The sequence below is a fragment of the Dreissena polymorpha genome, chromosome 3 (genome assembly GCF_020536995.1).
Source record: "Dreissena polymorpha isolate Duluth1 chromosome 3, UMN_Dpol_1.0, whole genome shotgun sequence".
Taxonomy (NCBI): Eukaryota; Metazoa; Mollusca; class Bivalvia; order Myida; family Dreissenidae; genus Dreissena; species Dreissena polymorpha.
Window position 1 is genome coordinate 20,046,382 of NC_068357.1, and position 22,035 is coordinate 20,068,416.

Below are 22,035 nucleotides of genomic sequence, written 5' to 3' on the forward strand. Positions count from 1 at the left end.
ACATTGGGGTTCAATTTACTATAACCTTGATGGTTATATATTTGAGTCTTGTTCTGAGAAAACTGGGCTTAATGCATGTGCTTAAAGTGTCATCCCAGATTAGCCTGTGCAGTCTGCACAAGCTAATCAGGGACGACACTTTCCGCCTTAACTTGATTTTGGGACTCCACAGGCTAATCTGGGATGACACTTTACGCACATGCATTAAGCCCAGTTTTCTCAGAATGCAGCTCATTTTTATTCCCATGCTTTTCACCGTTTACCTTGGGCTTGACACTGAAGTCATCCTCCTCGATGGAGTCGGGTGTTTTCACCATCATGAACTCCGGGTGTGGGTCAGTGTCCGTACTGGCCTTGGTGGGACAGATGTCTGCAACAACCAGACATTGCATTTAGGTCAATACCTGCATTCATCTTCACACAAATCCTACAGGAAATACTTAAGGACATTCCTTAAATGCATACATTTTGTCAAGTCTCTGTGTTCTTTGTGTTTGAGTATTTTTACATAAGTTTAGCTCAACAAGTTAATTTTCCTTAAAAGGTTAGATTTATCTTAATGTATATATAAAGCATCAGACTTCACATAAAGTATTTGATCTGAAATGTTCAACAAAGTGCAACTTTCATTAAGATTTCACAATTGAGCATTGTGAATACCAGCCCAGACCATGCAATTAACACACAATATTAATAATAAAGCAAAGTTTTCAATAAATTATTATAACTTATGAAGGCTCTGTAGTTACTTTGTTTATGGGCTATGAAGACACAGCAAGTCAATGTCACAAGCAAAGCACTGACAAAAAGCATAAACTGCACAAAGATGCTCATTATTTGAGCTGCACTCTGCAAAAACAGGGCTTAATGCATGTGTGTTTAGTGTAGTCCCAGGATAGTGTGTAGATTGCACAGGCTAATCATGGACCACACTTAATGTGCATGCACTAAGCCCCTTTTTACCAGAGTCAAGCTCATTTGCTTTTAACAAGGTTGATTTTTAGCTAAAATATACATACATGAAAGTTTATTGATATGTGATTTTTAGTAATTTAAAGAGTTAAGGTAAGTAACAAATAATTCATTTAGAGATTACAAAATATGTCAGTGTCTCAAGGCACATTTTTATCATACATATGTTATATGTACTTTTGAACCATATTTTGTGCATTGTTTGACATTTCCACAATGTTCATGTATACACTAATTTAACCTAAACACTCAACACACTCATCTTAATTTATTGCATGAAAAACTAACTTAATACACCCATGTGATAAGATTTTTCTTTCATTTGAATGACATCTACATCAACTTGGTTGCAAAACCCATTTGGTGACTTAGCAACTGAAAAAATAAAGTTGGAAGAATATCTCTGCAAGTTAAAATTTGTTTGCAAATATCTTTTTTAGAAAAAGCAGCATCTTTTCGTGTTTAAAATGTATGCCACCACTTTGTATTCTTAGGATATTTGTTTTCACAATATGAGCCTCACTCTGGGAAAACGGTTAGCTGAGGTAAGTGGTCAAGATAGACGGTCCACACAGGGTTTAATGCATGTGTGTAACATGTGGTCCAAGATTAGACAGTCCACACAGGGTTTAATGCATGTGTGTAACATGTGGTCCAAGATTAGACAGTCCACACAGGGTTTAATGCATGTGTGTAACATGTGGTCCAAGATTAGACAGTCCACACAGGGTTTAATGCATGTGTGTAACATGTGGTCCAAGATTAGACAGTCCACACAGGGTTTAATGCATGTGTGTAACATGTGGTCCAAGATTAGACAGTCCACACAGGGTTTAATGCATGTGTGTAACATGTGGTCCAAGATTAGACAGTCCACACAGGCTTATCAGGAACATTTTTCACTTTTCTTTTTCTTTTAAAGGAAGTCTATTTTTAGCAAAACTCAAGTTTAGTTGGAACATATGGTCCCTGATAAGCCTGTGAGCATTGTACATGTTAATCTGGTATGACACTATACGCACATGAATTAAGCATGTTTTTCCACAGTTGGTTCAGTATCTGATAACAGCTGTTCATTCCTAGATCTGCTCTGAAACCTACGCCAATACAAAGGAAACATACAGTCCTATCGGGATGCTATGATTACAGTACAACATCGGTTATGTACCCCTGTCTCTGTCAGGTTTGCTTGGTGACAGTTCACTTATTGGAGAATCGGAGCTGGAACTACTGCTATCGTCTTCTGGAGAAAAATAACACATCTTAAAGAGCCTATCCATGTCCCTTTGTATCATATATCAATATGTTTTATAGTGTTCTGGAGAAAAATAACACATCTTAAAGAGTCTATCCATGTCCCTTCTAATCATATATCAGTATGTTCTAAAGAGTTCTGGAGAAAAATAACACATCTTCAAGGGTCTATCCATGTCCCTTCTAATCAAAGATATATCAGTATGTTCTATAGTGTTCTGGAGAAAAATAACACATCTTAAAGAGTATATCCATGTCCCTTCTAATTATATATCAGTATGTTCTATAGTGTTCTAGAGAAAAATAACACATATTAAAGAGTCTATCTATGTCCCTTCTAATAATATATCAGTAGGTTCTATAGTGTTCTGGAGAAAAATAACACATCTTAAAGGGTCTAGCCATGTCCCTTTTAATCAAAGATATATCAGTATGTTCTATAGTGTTCTGGAGAAAAATAACACATCTTTAAGAGTATATCCATGTCCCTTCTAATTATATATCAGTATGTTATATAGTGTTCTAGAGAAAAATAACACATCTTAAAGAGTATACCCATGTCCCTTCTAATTGTATATCAGTATGTTCTAGTGTTCTGGAGAAAAATAACACATCTTAAAGAGTCTATTCATGTCCCTTCTAATCATATATCAGTATGTTCTATAGTGTTATAGAGAAAAATAACACATCTTAAAGAGTCTATCCATGTCCCTTCTAATCATATATCAGTATGTTCTATCATCTTCTGGAGAAAAATAACACATCTTAAACAGTCTATCCATGTCCCTTCTAATCATATGTAAGTATGTTCTATAGTGTTCTGGAGAAAAAAAAACACATCTTAAAGAGTCTATTCATGTCCCTTCTAATCATATATCAGTATGTTCTATAGTGTTCTGGAGAAAAATAACACATCTTAAACAGTCTATTCATGTCCCTTCTAATCGTATGTTCTTAAGTGTTCTGGAGAAAAATAACACATCTTAATCCATGTCCCTTCTGATCATATATCAGTATGTTCTATAGTGTTCTGGAGAAAAATAATACATCTTAAATAGTCTATCCATGTCCCTTCTGATCATATATCAGTATGTTCTATAGTGTTCTGGAGAAAAATAATACATCTTAAATAGTCTATCCATGTCCCTTCTGATCATATATCAGTATGTTCTATAGTGTTCTGGAGAAAAATAACACATCTTATAGAGTATATCCATGTCCCTTCTGATCATATATCAGTATGTTTTATAGAAGTGTTCTGGAGAAAAATAACACATCTTATAAAGTATATCCATGTCCCTTCTAATCATATATCAGTATGTTCTATTGTGTTCTAGAGAAAAAATAACACATCTTAAAGAGTCTATCCATGTCCCTTCTAATCATATATCAGTATGTTATATAATGTTCTGAAGAAAAATAACACATCTTAAAGAGTCTATTCATGTCCCTTCTAATCATATATCAGTATGTTCTATAGTGTTCAGGAGAAAAATAACATATCTTATAGAGTATATCCATGTCCCTTCTTATCATAGATATATCAGTATGTTCTATAGTGTTCTGGAGAAAAATAACACATCTTAAAGACTCTATCTATGTCCCTTCTAATCATAGATATATCAGTATGTTTTATAGTGCTCTAGAGAAAAACAACACATCTTAAAGAGTCTATCCATGTCCTTTCTAATCGTAGATATATCAGTATGTTCTAGAGTGTTCTTGAGAAAAATAACACATCTTAAAGAGTATATCAATGACTCTTGCAATCAAACATCGCTATGTCTAGTTTCTAAAAGCAAGTGGGTGAAGGGGCCTGAGTCACTCTATTGGCTAGCTGACAAACCATACAAAACCTTATTGTCTTCATCACAATGACTTAAATCAAAGGTGTTTTACAGCAAATGACACGAATTCATTATATCTTCAGGAAATCTCTTGTAATTTGTTACCATATCAAGAGTTTATTTCTTTTTTTGAGATGTTAGATTAAATTTTCATCTATTTAAACTGAACCAATCATATCAAGAGGGTTGCGTGGGACAATTGAGCGTGACAGTTGAGGGAGAAAGTTGAGTGTAAATGGTTGAGTACAGGACTTGAGCTTAAGAAGTGAGGGTTCAGTGTTGGATGAGGGGATTAAGTGTTGGGTTTGATTGTACGGTTGAGTTTTTGAAATAAAGGTTGAGAGAGCGATGAGAAAGTAAAAGATGCATGTAAGGTGTTACGGTTGAATGTAAAAGTCTCACTGTTAAGTGTGTGGGTTAAAGATGAGGGTTGAGTGTAAGATTTGAGTGTGAGGATTGTGTGAAAGGTGTTGGGTGTAAGATTTGAGTGTGATGATTGTGTGAAAGGTGTTGAGTGTAAGATTTGAGTGTGAGGATTGTGTGCAAGGTGTTGTGTGTAAGATTTGAGTGTGAGGATTGTGTGAAAGGTGTTGAGTGTAAGATTTGAGTGTGAGGATTTTGTGAAAGGTGTAGTGTAAGATTTGAGTATGAGGATTTTGTGAAAAGTATTGTGTGTAAGATTTGAGTGTGTGGATTGTGTGAAAGGTGTGAAGTGTAAGATTTGAGTGTGAGGATTGTGTGAAAAGTGTTGAGTGTAAGATTTGAGTGTGAGGATTGTGTGAAAGGTGTTGAGTGTAAGATTGAATGTGAGGATTGTGTGAAAGGTGTTGAATGTAAGATTGAATGGGAGGATTGTGTGAAAGGTGTTGAATGTAAGATTAAATGTGAGGATTGTGTGAAAGGTGTTGAGTGTAAGATTTGAGTGTGAGGATTGTGTGAAAGGTGTTTAGTGTAAGATTTGAATGTGAGGATTGTGTGAAAGGTGTTGAGTGTAAGATTTGAGTGTGAGGATTGTGTGAAAGGTGATGTGTGTAAGATTTGAGTGTGAGGATTGTGTGAATGGTGTTGAGTGTAAGATTTGAGTGCTAGTATTGTGTGAAAGGTGATGTGTGTAAGATTTGAGTAAGAGGATTGTGTGAATGGTGTTAAGTGTAAGATTTGAGTGTGAGGATTGTGTGAAAGGTAATGTGTGTAAAATTTGAGTGTGAGGATTGTGTGAAAGGTGATGTGTGTAAGATTTGAGTGTGAGGATTGTGTGAATGGTGTTGAGTGTAAGATTTGAGTGTGAGGATTGTGTGAAAGGTGTTGAATGTAAGATTGAATATGAGGATTGTGTGAAAGGTGTTGAATGTAAGATTGATGTGAGGAATGTGTGAAAGGTGTTTAGTGTAAGATTTGAATGTAAGGATTGTGTGAAAGGTGTTGAGTGTACGATTTGAGTGTGAGGATTGTGTGAAAGGTGATGAGTGTAAGATTTGAGTGTGAGGATTGTGTGAAAGGTGTTGAGTGTAAGATTTGAGTGTGAGGATTGTGTGAAAGGTAATGAGTGTAAGATTTGAAAGTGAGGATTGTGTGAAAGGTGTTGAATGTAAGATTGAATGTAAGGATTGTGTGAAGGTGTTGAGTGTAAGGATTTGAGTGTTAGGATTGTGTGAAAGGTGTTAAGTAAGGTGTTGAGCGTAAGATTTGACTGATATAATATATGAATTAGCAATGAGGAACACAGGGCTTCATAACTGAAGTCGTGATGGTTTGTGTGCAAATTAATATCAATGTTCGCTTTGAATAACCTGACTGATTTTCACAACAATTCACAATCCAAACAGCAATTATTATTTGATATTTTAACAAAAAAATTACTGCTCATTTTCAACTTTTTAAACACTGAATAACATTTGTATGCACTGATGTACCCTTTTATGTGAGACGTTGATTTATTAATGAAAACAGTGAAAATATATTTACTCATGTAAACAGAGAATATACAATTACATTAAAAAATCAAAGTACTGAGAGTACTGGTGTGACGATGCTTTTGAAAAGGATGGATATAAAAGCATCTATTTAAGTTTATCTACATCACCACAATTGTGTATGTGGGTACGAAATTTTGGGTAAGAAAAACAAGAGGGCCTGAAAGGCCCAAAGTCGCTCACCTGAGATAAAAAGAAATGACCTGTTCTTTGCAGCCCAAGATATCAATGGAACAAATGTTCTAACCAAGTATCATGAAGAATGAACAACAAATGGCCCCTTGGCGGCCATGTTTTTTTAACAGACCTGAACCATTTTTTAGCTCTTCCAAGATATGTCCAAATTTCATGAAGATTGGGAAAAAAATGTGTCTTCTAGACTGTTCACATGTTGTCACAATATACATATAAAGAAAACTGCCCCACTCCCTGGCAGCCATGTTTTTTCACTGATCATGACCATTTTGCAAACTGGTCTGAGACATCCACATAACTAATGTTTTGACAAAATTTCATGATGATAAGGCAAAACATGTGACTTCTAGAGTGTTCACAAGCTTTTTTACTATATAAATACAAGGAAAAAGACCCCCCCCCCCCCCTGGCGGCCATGTTTTTTTACAGATCCAAACCATCATCAAACTCAACTGTCCTATCCAGGTGTAGTAGTGGGGTCTCCTTCGCTTACGCACATGAACCTGTCACAGGATGGTTACAAGTTATGTAACTTTGTGAGCACTTATGTAATGCGGAAATATTTATTTGACGAACTCTTATTTCCGGTCAGGATGACTATACTGACTGGTTGTAATTCAATTAACTAAAGGCGTTCAGTCAGGGACGCCTAAATACACTCAAAGAATTTATTTATAAGTGAAACCAAGGCAGCTTTAACAAAAATAACTAATTTTTAATCCAAGAACTCGGAAAATGAAGAATAATGACAGAAAATTAAGAACAGGTACGAGCCAAGTCTAAAGAATCTAAGTATCCTTACAAAAATGAACAACATAAAACAAATACCTTAATGAATGTAAAAAGAAGTTCAAAATCTGTCAAAAAAACTGATATCAATATAAGTTACTGTTAGTCTAGAAAGTGCTTCAAAAATCTAGTTTACAAAATAGGTCTAATTTAATCTTAAGAACAATATTTATGGAGATTAGGAAACTTTAGTGAATCAAATGTAAAAATAAGAAAAAAATACTAAAGTTATTGAAATAGAATAGAGTCTTTCTAATTTAGAAAAAGGCAAATAAAAATAATCTAAATAATAAGAATAATTTAGAAAATAATGCCAAAATGTCTTGATGCTGGTGTTAAAAATAATTTAGAGTTTAATTATTTCAAAATTCAAACCTTTTTCAAGAGCTGTTTACTTTTCAAGAAAGCATCAAGAGGTGTTTTAAATCAGCCAAAACAGCTTATTTTATACAGTTCAGAAGAGATCAATGGCAGAGTAGTCAATTTTCCCTCAGAACAGTGCATTTATCAATGATCAATATCTTCCCAAATTCCAGAGCAGAACTAAAAAAAGATTACTGAACCAGGTTAAACAAGGGAGATAAATACTGCATATATACTGCAAAATCATGTACATGTTGTCTTTCTTACAGTTATCTCTTAGTTGAAAGGCTTATCATGTGTTAATGACTAAAACAGTTATGTCAACTATGAAAATTCGGTGTTATGAAAAATTACATAATACAGTTAATGTCACATAATATTGACAAAATAAAACCAAACTTTACTACACAGGAAACAAATGTTCTGACCAAATTTCATGAAGATTGAGCAAACAAACTAGAAAGTTAACAAGATTTTACTATAGCCATATCTAGCCATATAAGGAAAAATGCCCCGCCCCTGGTGGCCATGTTTTTTTAGCAGCCAAAACCATTTTCGAACTCATCCAAGATATAATTGGGACAAATCTTCTGACCAGAATCGGAAAATAAATGTGACCTCTAAAGTGTTAACGGTTTTACTATAGCCATATAAGGAAAATAGCCCCGCCATGTTTTTCAACCAACCGGCATCATTTTTTAACTCGTTCAAGATATTACTGGGATGAATCTTCTGACGGAGTTTCATGAAGATCCGACTATAAATGTGGCCTCTAGAGTGTTAAAAAGATTTTACTACAGCCTTATAAAGCCATATAAGGAAAAATGCCCTGCCCCTTGGCGGCCATGTTTTTCAAGCAAATGTAACCATTTTCGAACTCATCCAATATATCATTAAAACAAATCTTCTGACTATATTTTATCAAGATTGGACAATAAATGTGGCCTCTAGAGTGTTAACAAGGTTTTACTATAGCCATATAAGGAACAAGAGGGCCAAGATGGCCCTAGTTCGCTCACCTGAGAGGAGTCGGTTCATTCAATCTTTACCAAACGTCAAACTTGACCGAGATATTGTCCAGACAAAACTCCCCCCCTCCCCCGGCTGCCATGTTATTCAACTGACCAGAACCATTTTCAAACTCAACTCTCATATCAAAGAAACAAATGTTATGACCAAATTTCATGAAAATTGGGCCAAAACTGTGATTTCTAGAGTGTTCACATGTTTTCACTATATACATATACAGAAAAATGCCCTGCCCACTGGCGGCCATGTTTTTTCACCGATCTGGACCATTTTCGAACTCGTTTGAGATATCAATAAAACCAATGTTTTGACCAACTTTCATAATGATTGGGCAAAAATTGTGACATCTAGAGTGTTTACAAGGTTTCTCTAAAGCCAAATAAGGAAAACTACCCCACCCCCCGGCAGCCATGTTTTTCAACTGACCGGAACCATTTTCGATTTCAACTCTCATATCAAGGAAACAAATGTTCTGACCAAATTTCATGTAAAACTGGGCCAAAAATGTGACTTCTAGAGTGTTCACATGTTTTCACTATATACATATAGAGAACAAGATGTGTTTGTGAAACACAATGTCCCCCTATATGATGTTTGACATAGTAGGATGACCTTGACCTTGTGAAGGATGACCTTGACCTTGACCTTTCACCACTCAAAATGTGCAGCTCCATGAGATACACATGCATGCCAAATATCAAGTTGCTATCTTCAATATTGCAAAAGTATTCATAAAATAAGCGATTTGGGCCACATATATTTGACCTCTGACCTTGAAGGATGACCTTGACCTTGACCTTTCACCACTCAAAATGAGCAGCTCCATGAGATGCACATGCATGCCAAATATCAAGTTGCTATCTTCAATATTGCAAAAGTATTCATAAAATGAGCGATTTTGGTCACATATAATTGACCTCTGACCTTGAAGGATGACCTTGACCTTGACCTTTCAACACTCAAAATGTGCAGCTCCATGAGATACACATGCATGCCAAATATCAAGTTGCTATCTTCAATATTGCAAAAGTATTCATAAAATGAGCGATTTTGGCCACATATATTTGACCTCTGACCTTGAGGGATGACCTTGACCTTGACCTTTCACCACTCAAAATGTGCAGCTTCATGAGATACACATGCATGCCAAATATGAAGTTGCTATCTTCAATATAGCAAAAGTTATTGCAAAATGTTAAAGTTGGCGCAAACAGACAGACAGACCAACAGACCAACAGACAGACAGGGCAAAAACAATATGTCCCCCACTACTATAGTGGGGGACATAAAAATGCCCCGCCCACTGGCAGCCATGTTTTTTCACCGATCTGGACCATTTTCGAGCTTGTCCGAGATATCAATAAAACCAATGTTTTGACCAACTTTCATGATGATTGGGCAAACATTGTGACTTCTAGAGTGTTTACAATGTTTCTCTATAGCCAAATAAGGAAAACTGCCCCCCCCCCCCCCCCCCCCCGGCAGCCAGGTTATTCAACTGACCGGAACCATTTTCGAACTCAACTCTCATATCAAAGAAACAAATGTTCTGACCAAATTTCATGAAAATTGGGCCAAAATGTGACTTCTAGAGTGTTCACATGTTTTCACTATATACATATAGAGAAACAAGGGACAAACTTGTCACAAAACCAGGTTTTCATTGTGAAAAAAAAATCTGATAAAGGGAGAAAACTCAAACTGAACTTTTGAAATGAACAAACAAAATTAACCCCCTTTGTAAGTTTGTTTCAAAATAAATCTATTTTTAGTCGTGGCGACCTTGACATTGGAGATATTGACGTGATTCTTTCGTGCGACACACCGTCCCATGATGGTGAACAAATGTGCCAAATGATTTTAAAATCTCACAATGAATGACATAGTTATGGCCAGGACAAGCTCATTTATGGCCATTTTCGACCTTTGAACTCAAAGTGTGACCTTGACCTTGGAGATATTGATGTAATTATTTCGCGCGACACACTGTCCAATGATGGTGAACAAATGTGCCAAATGATTTTAAAATCTGACAATGAACGACATAGTTATGGCCCGGACAAGCTTGTTCCGCCCGCCCGCCAGCCAGCCAGCCCGCCCGCATTCGCCAATCTAATAACCAGTTTTTTCCTTCGGAAAACCTGGTTAAAAATGCCCCGCCCACTGGCGGCCATATTTTTTCACCGATCTAGACTATTTTCGAACTCGTCCGAGATATCAATAAAACCAATGTTTTGACCAACTTTCATGCTGATGGGGCAAAAATTGTGACTTCAAGAGTGTTTACAAGGTTTCTCTATAGCCAAATAAGGAAAACTGCCCCAACCCCCCTGGCAGCCATGTTATTCAACTGACCGGAACCATTTTCAAACTCAACTCTCATATCAAGGAAAGAAATGTTCTGACCAAATTTCATGAAAATTGGGTAAAAAATATGACTTCTAGAGTGTTCACATGTTTTCACTAAATACATATAGACAAAAATGCCCCACCCACTGGTGGCCATGTTTTTTCACCGATCTGGAACATTTTCAAACTCGTCCGAGATATCAATAAGACCAATATTTTGACCAATTTTCATGATGATTGGGCAAATATTGTGACATCTAGAGTGTTTACAAGGTTTCTCTATAGCCAAATAAGTAAAACTGCCCCGCCCACTGGCGGCCATGTTTTTTCAATGGACCGGAACCACTTTTGAACTCGACCAACATATCATTTAGCCAAACATTTTGACAAAGTTACATGAAGATTGGGCATAAAATGTGACTTCTACAGTGTTTACAAGGTTTTTATTTTTTTTTGACCTAGTTTTTGACCCAGCATGACCCAGTTTCGAACTTGATCGAGATATCATTGGGACAAATCTTCTGACCAAGTTTCATGAAGATCGGACATGAAATGTGGCCTCTAGAGTGTTTACAAACTAAATGTGGACGCCAGACGGACAGACAGAAGACGGACAAAGACTGGTCACAAAAGCTCACCTTGAGCTAAAAATGCCTCGCCCCCTGGCGGCCATGTTTTTCAACCAACCGGCATCATTTTCGAACTCGTCCAAGAAATAATTGGGATGAATCTTCTGACCAAGTTTCATTGAGATTGGACAATAAATGTGGCCTCACGAGTGTTAACAAGATTTTACTATAGCCGTATATAGCCATATATGGAAAAATGCCCCGCCCCTTGGCAGCCATGTTTTTCAAGCAAAGGTTTCCAGTTTTGAACTCATCCAAGATATCAGTGGGACAAATCTTCTGACCAAGTTTCATGAAGATCGAAAAATTAATGTGGCCTCTAGAGTGTTAACAAGGTTTTAGTATAGCCATATAAGGAAAAATGCCCCGCCCCCTTGCGGCCATGTTTTTTAACCAACCGGCATCATTTTCAAACTCGTCCTAGATATTATTGGGATGAATCTTCTGACCAAGTTTTATGAAGATCAGACAATAACTGTGGTCTCTAGAGTGTTAACAAGATTTTACTATAGCCATTTATAGCCATATAAAGAAAAATGCCCCACCCCTTGACAGTCATGTTTTTCAAGCAAACGTAACTATTTTCGAACTCATCCAAGATATCATTGAAACCAATCTTCTGACCAAATTTCATGAAGATTGGACAATAAATGTGGACTCTAGAGAGTTAACAAGGCAAATGTTGACGCTGCACAACGGACAACGGACGACGGACAAAAAGCGATCACAAAAGCTCACCATGAGCACGTTGTGCTCAGGTGAACTAAAAACGTTCTGTTACAGTAAAACATTTGTGGGTTATAACATTACGTTTCAGCAATTATATTCAAAACTTGACATGCTCTTTAATTACACCATGCTCTTTAATTATCCCCCACCAAAGGCGGAGGGATATTGTTTTGGCGTTGTCCATCCGTCCGTCCGGCACTTTTGTGTCCTGAGTCATATCTTGGAAGTGCTTTGGCGGATTTCATTGAAACTTGGTATGAGTATATATATGCATAAGATGATGCACGCCAAATGGCATTGTACACCATCTGTAAAAAAAGAGTTATGGCCCTTTGTATCTTGAAAAAATGCTTTTTACTTTAGGCACTTTTGTGTCCGGAGCCATATCTTGGAAGTGCTCTGGCTGATTTCATTGAAACTTGGTATGAGTATATATATGCATAAGAGGATGATGCACGCCAAATGGCATTGTACACCATCTGTTAAAAACAGAGTTATGGCCCTTTGTATCTTAAAAAATGCTTTTTACTATAGGCACTTTTGTGTCCGGAGCCATATCTTGGAAGTGCTTTGGCGGATTTCATTAAAACTTGGTATGAGTATATATATGCATAAGAGGATGATGCACTCCAAATGGCATTGTACACCATCTGTTAAAAACAGAGTTATGGCCCTTTGTATCTTAAAAAAATGCTTTTTACTATAGGCACTTTTGTGTCCGGAGCCATATCTTGGAAGTGCTTTGGCGGATTTCATTGAAACTTGGTATGAGTGTATATCCCCCACCAGAGGCGGAGAGATATTGTTTTGGCGTTGTCCGGCTGTCTGTCCGGCTGTGCGTCCGTCCGTCACTTTTTTGTCCGGAGCCATATCTTGGAAGTGCTTTGGCGTATTTCATTGAAACTTTGTATGAGTATATATATGCATAAGAGGATGATTCACGTCAAATGGCATTGTACACCATCTGTTAAAACCAGAGTTATGGCCCTTTGTATCTTGTTATTTTGAGCTATTGTCCTCCGTCCGTCCATCTGTCAGTATGTTCATCCGTCCGATTTGCACCCATCCTCAAACAAAGCATATGTTGCGGGGGATATCAATTCTACGAATTTGCTTGTTTCACTATATATCATACAAAACTTTATATTTCGTTGTGTCATTTCCTAAGATAATGATAATTGTGTACGGATGTGATTTCACATGCCTATGTGTATGAACATATAATTTTTTCTCTTTTGATTACTGTTTTTTCTCTAATTCAATAAGCTTAGGCATGTTTGTTCGTTAAGTACAACAATACTTTTATGATGATTCCCGAAAGTAGGTAAGAGCACATAGTCGTAAGAGCACTTGAATACGTGAATTCGCCCATGAACACATGGTAAGGTTAACTAAATATCCGCGATATGACCTAGTGTGTTTAAAACAGCAAACAATATCCAACAAACGAATGAATTATAAAACATAGTATGTGCACTGATGTGGCTCTGTAATTTCTGTTTGAAAAGTTTATTAAATATGCAAAATGAGAAAGCACGCATAAAAGCGAGTTTCATAGATATTGTACGGCTATTATGTTGTTTATATACCATATTCGCTATAACGTTTACAAATGGCAGGTTCGAAATAATTCGGTTTCTTTACACTCATGATCGCGTTAAACGTTAATTATACATGTTTTCATTCACAATTTATTTACAAAATCATGACAAATGTCAAATACAATACAGAAAATGCATAGTTGTTTCATTGATCTATAAACATATAATGGATTGAATACTGACTGATTTAAAATTAATATTTTCAAACTATTTTTTTTTTCCAAAAATATGCTGTCCTATTTATAGCTGAGCATCCTTTACCTTTATCAATGATAATCAGCGAGGTATGCCGATTAGAAAAATCGAGCTATCTCAATCGGACTGGCTTGGTCTTTTACATTGGTGGCTATTGTGAAGAATTTTTTCATGGTATGATTACTTAGACGAGCTGCTTTGCAGCATCGTCAAAAAATCCTTACAAAAACAATGAGAACAAGGGCTGTTTGTAAAACATGCATGCCCCCCATATGGGCTGTCAGTTGTAGTGGCAGCCATTGTGTGAATACGTTTTTTGTCACTGTGACCTTGACCTCTTGATTTATCATCAGGAAACCATTTTACTGTTTTGAGTCACTGTGACCTTGACCTTTGACCTGAAAATCTATAGGGGTCATCTGCCAGTCATGATAAATGTACCTATGAAGTTTCATGATCGTAAGCGTAAGCATTCTTGAGTTATCATCCAGAAACCATTTTACTGTTTCTAGTCACTGTGACCTTGACCTTTGACCTAATGACCTGAAAATCAATAGGGGTCATCTTTGAGTCATGATCAATGTACCTATGAAGTTTCATGATCCTAGGCGTAAGCATTCTTGAGTTATCATCCGGAAACCATTTTACTATTTTGAGTCACTGTGACATTGACCTTTGACCTAGTGACCTGAAAATCCATAAGGGTCATCTGCCAGTCATGATCAATGTACCTATAAAGTTTCATGATCCTAGGCCTAAGCATTCTTGAGTTATCATCCGGAAACCATTTTACTATTTCGAGTCACTGTGACCTTGACTTTTGACCTAGTGACCTGAAAATCAATAGGGGTCATCTGCCAGTCAAGATCAATGTACCTATGCAGTTTCATGATCCTAGGCCTAAGCGCTCTTGAGTTATCATCCCGAAACCATCTGGTGGACGGACCAACCGACCGACCGACATGTGCAAAACTATATACCCCCTCTTCTTCGAAGGTGGGCATAATAAAGTAACTTACGGAGGAAAGAAGATAAAATTCCTTTTGAAACTGCAAGAATATAATAATTTATGACACTAGCCCATGGGCACTTACCCAAGAAATGTAGGAACTAACCTGTTATGTTAGATTGAGTAATGTTTGGGTATTACTATAGTTTTCATCTAGGTTTTACTCTGTATGACAAAGACTTAATGAAGTCTGAGACTGTATTAAAACAAATTAATTTTTTTACTATAAACATATTTAAAAAACAAGTTACATCTAAAAAGGGGCCAATTTTGACCACAGGCGAATGATTTGAACAAACTTAGGAAAGGACCACTGTATGTTGCAGCAGACCAAATATTAAACCAGTGGTGACCCTCGTGCTTACAAAGAACAAGAGGGCCTAAGGTCCTAGGTTGCTCACCTGATATACCAGGGGTATGTAGGAATAAGGTTTTTCAAGCTTTGACCTGTTGACCTAGATTTTGACCCTACATGACCAAAATGTAAAACCTTGCCTAAATATTGCCCTCACAAACTTCCTCCTAAATTATCATTATTATTGAATCAAACATTATGGGCCCTTAAGTGTTTACAAGGTTTTTGTAAGATATGGACCTCGTGACCAAGATTTTGACCCCACATGACCCAATGTCAAACTTTGCCTAGATATCATAAAGAAAAACATCCTGGTCATGTATTTGACCACAAACTGTGACCTTCACCTTTGAGATAGAGAGAAAAGTACAAATGATTCCTATGATGGTTTCCATTTTACAAACTTATTTTTTAAATCCATAGATACCGGACATAGCCATGTATTACTGTATAATTAGATATTTTTTACAAAAAATATCTGGACATACTGAATGACACACAGACTGCTATATGCTGCCTTGTTGAAATCAAAGGATAAGAAAAAAGTGTATCTGATATAATTAATGTTGGATACAACACAAAACACTCTATGCTATTTCCTGTTTTACAACCAATATGGTACATACATAATGAATGAAAAAACATTATCAGAAGGAATACTTTATTCACATGACTAATAAAATCATCATCAGACATAGGACATATTACTAATTTTGCAATCAATTTGACAAAAATAAATAATATGAGCCTTGTTCTGAGAAAACTGGGCTTAATGCATGTGCATAGTGTCATCCCAGATTAATCAGGGACGACACTTTCCGCCTAAACTAGATTTTTGGTAAGGAGGGAACTTCCTTGAAACTAAAAATACCATAAGAGCGGAAAGTGTCGTCCCTGATTAGCCTGTGCAGGACTGCTCAGGCTAATCTGGGATGACACTTAACGCACATGCATTAAGCCCAGTTTTCTCAGAACGCGGCTCATATAAGAGAACAATTGCTGTCACTGTAGGTGCCATTCCTTCACTATTCTATGGAAAACAACTATAAAAACTGAAGATTCCAAATAGGTGAACCTAAAAACAATTCGGTCTACCTTGGTCTTTATCTTTAAAGGGAAGTAACTAAAACACCACTTATGTCCCTTTTTTCAATCTTTCTGAAATATTCCCTATATTTAACTGTTTCTATGCCCTTAGCTGCATGGACCAGAACACTTCCATTTCACAACCAAATTATTTCAAGTAACTCTACAGAACGAATTAAGTTGGAACTCAACATAAGGCTATACTTGAAAGGGTACATAACCCTGATATATTTTGTAAAAGATTACATGACCCACCTGTCCATGAACTGGATAGAGTATCCAGTTTGAGTAAAAGATATTGTAAGAAACAGTATGTGACCTTAAAGAGTATTAATTTGTATGTGTTGTTCTTAATACCATGATGAAAAAATAATGAGAATGTAAATAACGAAATGTACTTAAATTGTTAAATAATATATAGTAGTAAACTTATCTCAACATTACTTTTATGCAAGATTTTTAATGTACAACATTATCCGCACTTCAATTGTCTTATGCATACTAGCAGGGATCATATTGTTTTCGGTTTTGTCGGTCCTAGACCGATTGGGTCATGATAGACCGATTGAAAATCCCAAACAGTCGGTCCGATTTTGTTTGCTAAAATTCCCATGTCATGAAATCGATTACACAGTGTACATGCTAACACACCCTAATGACATTCTTATCTCGATTAGGTGTGATAAACCACGGAGCGTATATTGACCTCATCTAGAGTCAGTGGATAAACCATTCACTGCAGTCTCTTAACCAGTCATGACCGGTTTATTGCACGTCAGACCAAGAATCAAAAACTTGTGAACAGCGGATTTAAGTCGCATCCGAAAAGACGCGTCTGAAAGCACGCGCTGTAACTAAACAAAACATGCCGATACATTTTCCACCAGCGTAATAATCCGGTACTATAATTATGAATGAAAGTCGGCGGATCTGATCGACAGAACAGCCGAAAGTTATTTTTATGGGCGGAACTTCACATAAAATAGAACACAAGATAAATAATATAAATTGTATAAATCTTCAGTAAAACTGTGTTTGAATCGAAATAATTCATGAACTTTATAGTTTGTTGTTGAATAACTCACGAGCGGAAAATAAGATGCGTGGTTTCAAATGCTTCGCTCTCGTGATTTAATCCCTACGCATCTAAACTATCGGCCGTTTGTTATTTGACAACAAACTATAACGTACACAAATATTTTCTTAATTATTTGGTCTATTATTGTCAGTAGCCAACCTACGCACAGACATTTGTTTGGTTCTGCAGTGCATGTTTGTAAGCTATTATCGAGTCGACAACAATTTAAAACATTGGTATAGACTTAACGGATTAATAAAATTGACAACGATGAAAAAAAGTCTGATAAAACAGCACACGAAACAACAATGAACTAGCAAATGATATAACCAGTTGAGAAAACTCGAATGTTCTGTTTAAATAAATGCCTAAGGGAATTTTACTTGTACATTTATTATACCACCTTCATGAATGGCAAAATCAATGGTTTATATTTTGACTTAATTTGTCATGATTTCGGACATAAATTTTCGGATACTTTTCCCCCATTTATATCCAGACCGATTGAGGTTGCGGGAAAATATGATCCCTGCATACTAGTACTAACGCTTTCTAAAGGGTATTTCAATAGGTATTTTCACAAATATCCCTATTATTTTGAGCTCAGCATGAAGTACACATAGGTACCTTTTATGAAGTGTTTCAAACCAAAGGTTTTCACACGGTCTAACTACCTATAATTAACAAAGACAACTTTTTCTAAAACGAATAAATTGATGCTTATCTTCCCTTAAACAATCTCCAGTTTTCTCACCAATAAACAACTGACCTATAAGCAATTTAATGTCTATAATAGTTAGAGATGAAAAACTTAGACTTGAAAGCGATACCAGCTGACCAGCAATATTAAGTAAAGAAAACAATATATATTTGAAATCTTAAAGAACAGCTGGGTTTGGTAACTAAGTACATCTACAATTGATTAAATTAATTAATGAAAGTGCAAAAAATCGATACCTCACAGAAAATTCACTGCAGCAATAGTTGATACAGCATGCAAGACACGTACAAAAGGTGTAGCATATCATGGGTGATCAACAAACGGACAAAGAAATATGTCCCTTTAGTCTAATATAATGGGGTACAGTTTGTGCTTAAATATGACTGCCACATGTACATTGTTATAGCAAAACTGGCTGTTATAGCAAAAACACACAAATAGTTATGAAGGTGCCAAAAGTAGCCTTCCATCTTCGCCTGAAAGCCATAGGAGCCTATCATCTTTTATCATTATCTAAATAACACCAGTTGACTTCCAAAGGACGATGGAACTTTTTGCATGGCAAAACTGCACAAAATTTCAAAGAAATGAACCTAGCTCTGGGAGAACCAGACTTAACGGATGTGGGTAAAGTGTCGTCTCAGACTAGCCTTTGCATTCCCCACTGGCTAATCTGGGACAACAATTTCCCATTTAATTTTTTTTTTTGTAAAATGAAGTCTCTTCTTAACAAAAAAACACTAAAGGCAGAAAAGGTCGTACCTGATTATGATTGCTCGGCTTATCTGGGACGACACTTTACACACATGCATTAAGCACCGTTTTCCCAGAGCATGACTCAAATAAATCCCCAAAGTGTTCAAAATTACCATTTTACCATTCCAGCCTCAGGATTATATTGTTATAGCAAAAATAGCTAATGAAGGCAGTGCATTACCATTCAAGGGTCCAGCCTCGCCGTCTATTGACTCAGCAACTACCTCAGGGTCCTCTCCTGGGAGGTCATCATTGATGGCGTCCCGACCTTGCAAGAAGAGCTCCATCTGACCTGCAATGAGGTTGTGTGAATAGATTATCAGACGGACCTTTAACCATTTGACCTACAGTATGAATATATTACCCGACTGCCCTTCAAGTGAATAGATTACCATCTATGGAGTCCAGTGAATAGATTTCCTACAATGAGTTAGAGTGATAATACTACCTTACAATTAGGTCGAGTGCATAGATTTCTTACAATCGAGTTGAGTGAATAGATTACCTAAAATAAAGTAGAGTGATTAGATTACCTACAATAAGGTTGAGTCAATAGATAACCTAAAATGAAGTTGAGTGAATAGATTACCATACTTTTTCTTGTAAATCAAGATTTTTGATATTGCATCGGTAGGTAAAAGCACAAAGTCCAGTTTATTTTCAATCCCTGGTCACACAGAAATGTTGAAAGTGACTATCTACTGATCACTTGTATGATGATCTAACTGTCTAATTTTAGTCAATGATCTAAGGTCTCAACATGATTTATACAATCCTCTCAACTCTGTTTACGCTCAAGATACTCAAATAAAACTAAACATAGATATAAAATAATGTAACAACAATACCATACTAAAATAACTCAAAACAAAAATATGTACTTAAATAATGTAACTATACTACTTTAAAGGAGATAATATTTCAGGTAAATACAATTATTCTCAGTTACCAGAATAAGTGTTTATCTGTTTCTCTAAATAGAAAATAGCTTTACCGGTAATCAATAAGGCATTTGTTGTTGTGATAATATCATCTCCTACAGATGTAAAATACTTAAGTATACTAGAAACATGACATTTAATTGGTCTCCTAAAATCAAAAGAACCATCTATTGAATGGAAAAATGAATATACATATGCAGTGCTTTCCACAGGAATTTTTGTAGGCACCCCATGGCTAACAGGGGTGGCTTCGGGAGCAGTGTCCCTTCCCAACGTTGATTTATTTTCATTTAACGTGTCAATTGACGTTCTGTGGTGCGTTATTTCTCTGAGAAAAACAGCGTTAAAAGAGGTAATTTGGTGCTTTATGACTCTTTACGAAACCCCTCCCGCTATAAAGTCAATTTAAAGCAATCGCACATTCTCGGCCCTTTCGGTCAAACATCGGATAAGTTAATTATTATTGATAATCTGCGAGGGGTACCGATTGAATTTAAAGATATATTTTAATTGTTTTATAACTGACCCGCATAGATCCCGTCTCGATCGATTCCCCAATAGATCCATATCAACCCGAATATTACTGCATACTTACTACTTTTCAAGTTTATATTCATTACCCGATAATCCCGTTTATTCCGTTTATTAAAAAAAATCCAGTAAATATTGACGCTGAAAGTGCGCAATAACTTTTTTAACACAAATTTCCAAGTTTCTAAAGAATTAAATAAATTTTGGCATAAGTGACTATTTAAAGATTTATATTTATAGATTTGATGAAATATTGCCACTGACCATGCGTAAATCCCCTCACGTGATGTGTGCTTGTTTATACAAAGCTCAATACACGCACGCTTTCCATGGAAATGACGCGCCGTTGTACATGCTACATAATTTTCGCGCCCTTTTTATTTAGACAAAGGGTCAACACAAAATAAATTGACACTGCTAATTTGAAGCAAGAATATGTTACATGCGGAAGTGTGTGTTTGGATTACAAACGCGTCAACATCGCCATGCAGGAGTGGGTTTCGGATTCCATACTTAATTATACTCATTTGATATTTCAACAAAACATAAACAGTTGCGTAATGAATTCAAGAATAATTTGTTTAAACACTTAACGATTGAAATAAATGTTTTGACAGTATATGTATAATGCATGAAATGCACGATTTCCACGAGGATTACAGCCGGTTGCCTTCATCAGTCTTCTTAGTAACTGGCCAGGATTTCTGTGGCAATTACATGTACGTCACGAGTCGTCTGCATGATTTAACGGCAGGTATTGCCAGTCTACGAGTGCTGTCATACAAAGTGTGCGCTTTCATCGGCCAATATTGATTTTCCAATACGACGCTCCGCCTGTAGGCGGGCTTTAGTTGGGTAAAGATACAAAGGATCGTAAATCGTCTTTCAAAATTGTCAGCGAAGTCGATATCGCTTTGGTCATAAGAATGGTTAGCTGCAGTAATTTCCAAAATAAACTAATTGGAAAATTTCAGGTGCCCCGCGGACTCTGATTTCAAAATTCAAGCGCCCCGGTGAGTGACCATTAAATGACCAGTGGAAAGCACTGATATGTAACCATCATACCACAATGTCCTTATCTGCTTATTTGTTTAAGTGAATCAGACAATTGAAAGCAGTACAATGGATTGGTGAATGCTGTTTATATTTAAACAGATCTTCATACATACGCTTCTCAACTTCTGGTTTCAGTCGCTTGTTTTTTATGAGTATTTTCTTCTTCAATTCTATAGGAGAAGGCAGTGGGACTCCTGGTTCAAGCTGCACACAACGAAACATATAATAGACAAGATATGATCAATTGTTGATATAACTGAGTCATGCTCTGGGAAAACAGGGCTTAATGCATGTACGTTGAGTGACGTCCCTGATTAGCATCTCAAGTCCACACAGGCTAATCAGGGACCGCACTTTCCGCTTCAATCGTATTTTTAGATTAAAGGATGTATTTTCTAAGAAAAAATCCATTTTAGGCATTAAGTGTCTTCCCTAATAAGCCTGTGCAAACTGGAACAAAACGTTACTCATATGCCTTAAGCCCTGTTTTTCCAGAACCAGGGTCATATTCATTCTGTATTCTAACACACATTCTTTTGTGACAACATTAAAAACAGCCAAATTAATTGTGTGAGTT

The 22,035-nt window shown here is 36.4% G+C and overlaps 1 protein-coding gene across 1 annotated transcript in view; it reads right to left on the reverse strand.

Moving 5' to 3' along the window:
• The window catches only part of LOC127873212 (1-phosphatidylinositol 4,5-bisphosphate phosphodiesterase beta-4-like), a 107,497-nt gene that overhangs the window by 46,125 nt on the left and 39,337 nt on the right, over positions 1 to 22,035 (reverse strand). Inside the window, exons 16-19 of the mRNA XM_052416972.1 lie at positions 21,572 to 21,662; positions 19,112 to 19,222; positions 2,141 to 2,215; positions 264 to 370 (exon numbers count right to left, since the gene is read on the reverse strand). Of these exons, the coding sequence (XP_052272932.1) occupies positions 264 to 370; positions 2,141 to 2,215; positions 19,112 to 19,222; positions 21,572 to 21,662 (384 nt within the window). The remainder of the gene's footprint in view (positions 1 to 263; positions 371 to 2,140; positions 2,216 to 19,111; positions 19,223 to 21,571; positions 21,663 to 22,035) is intronic.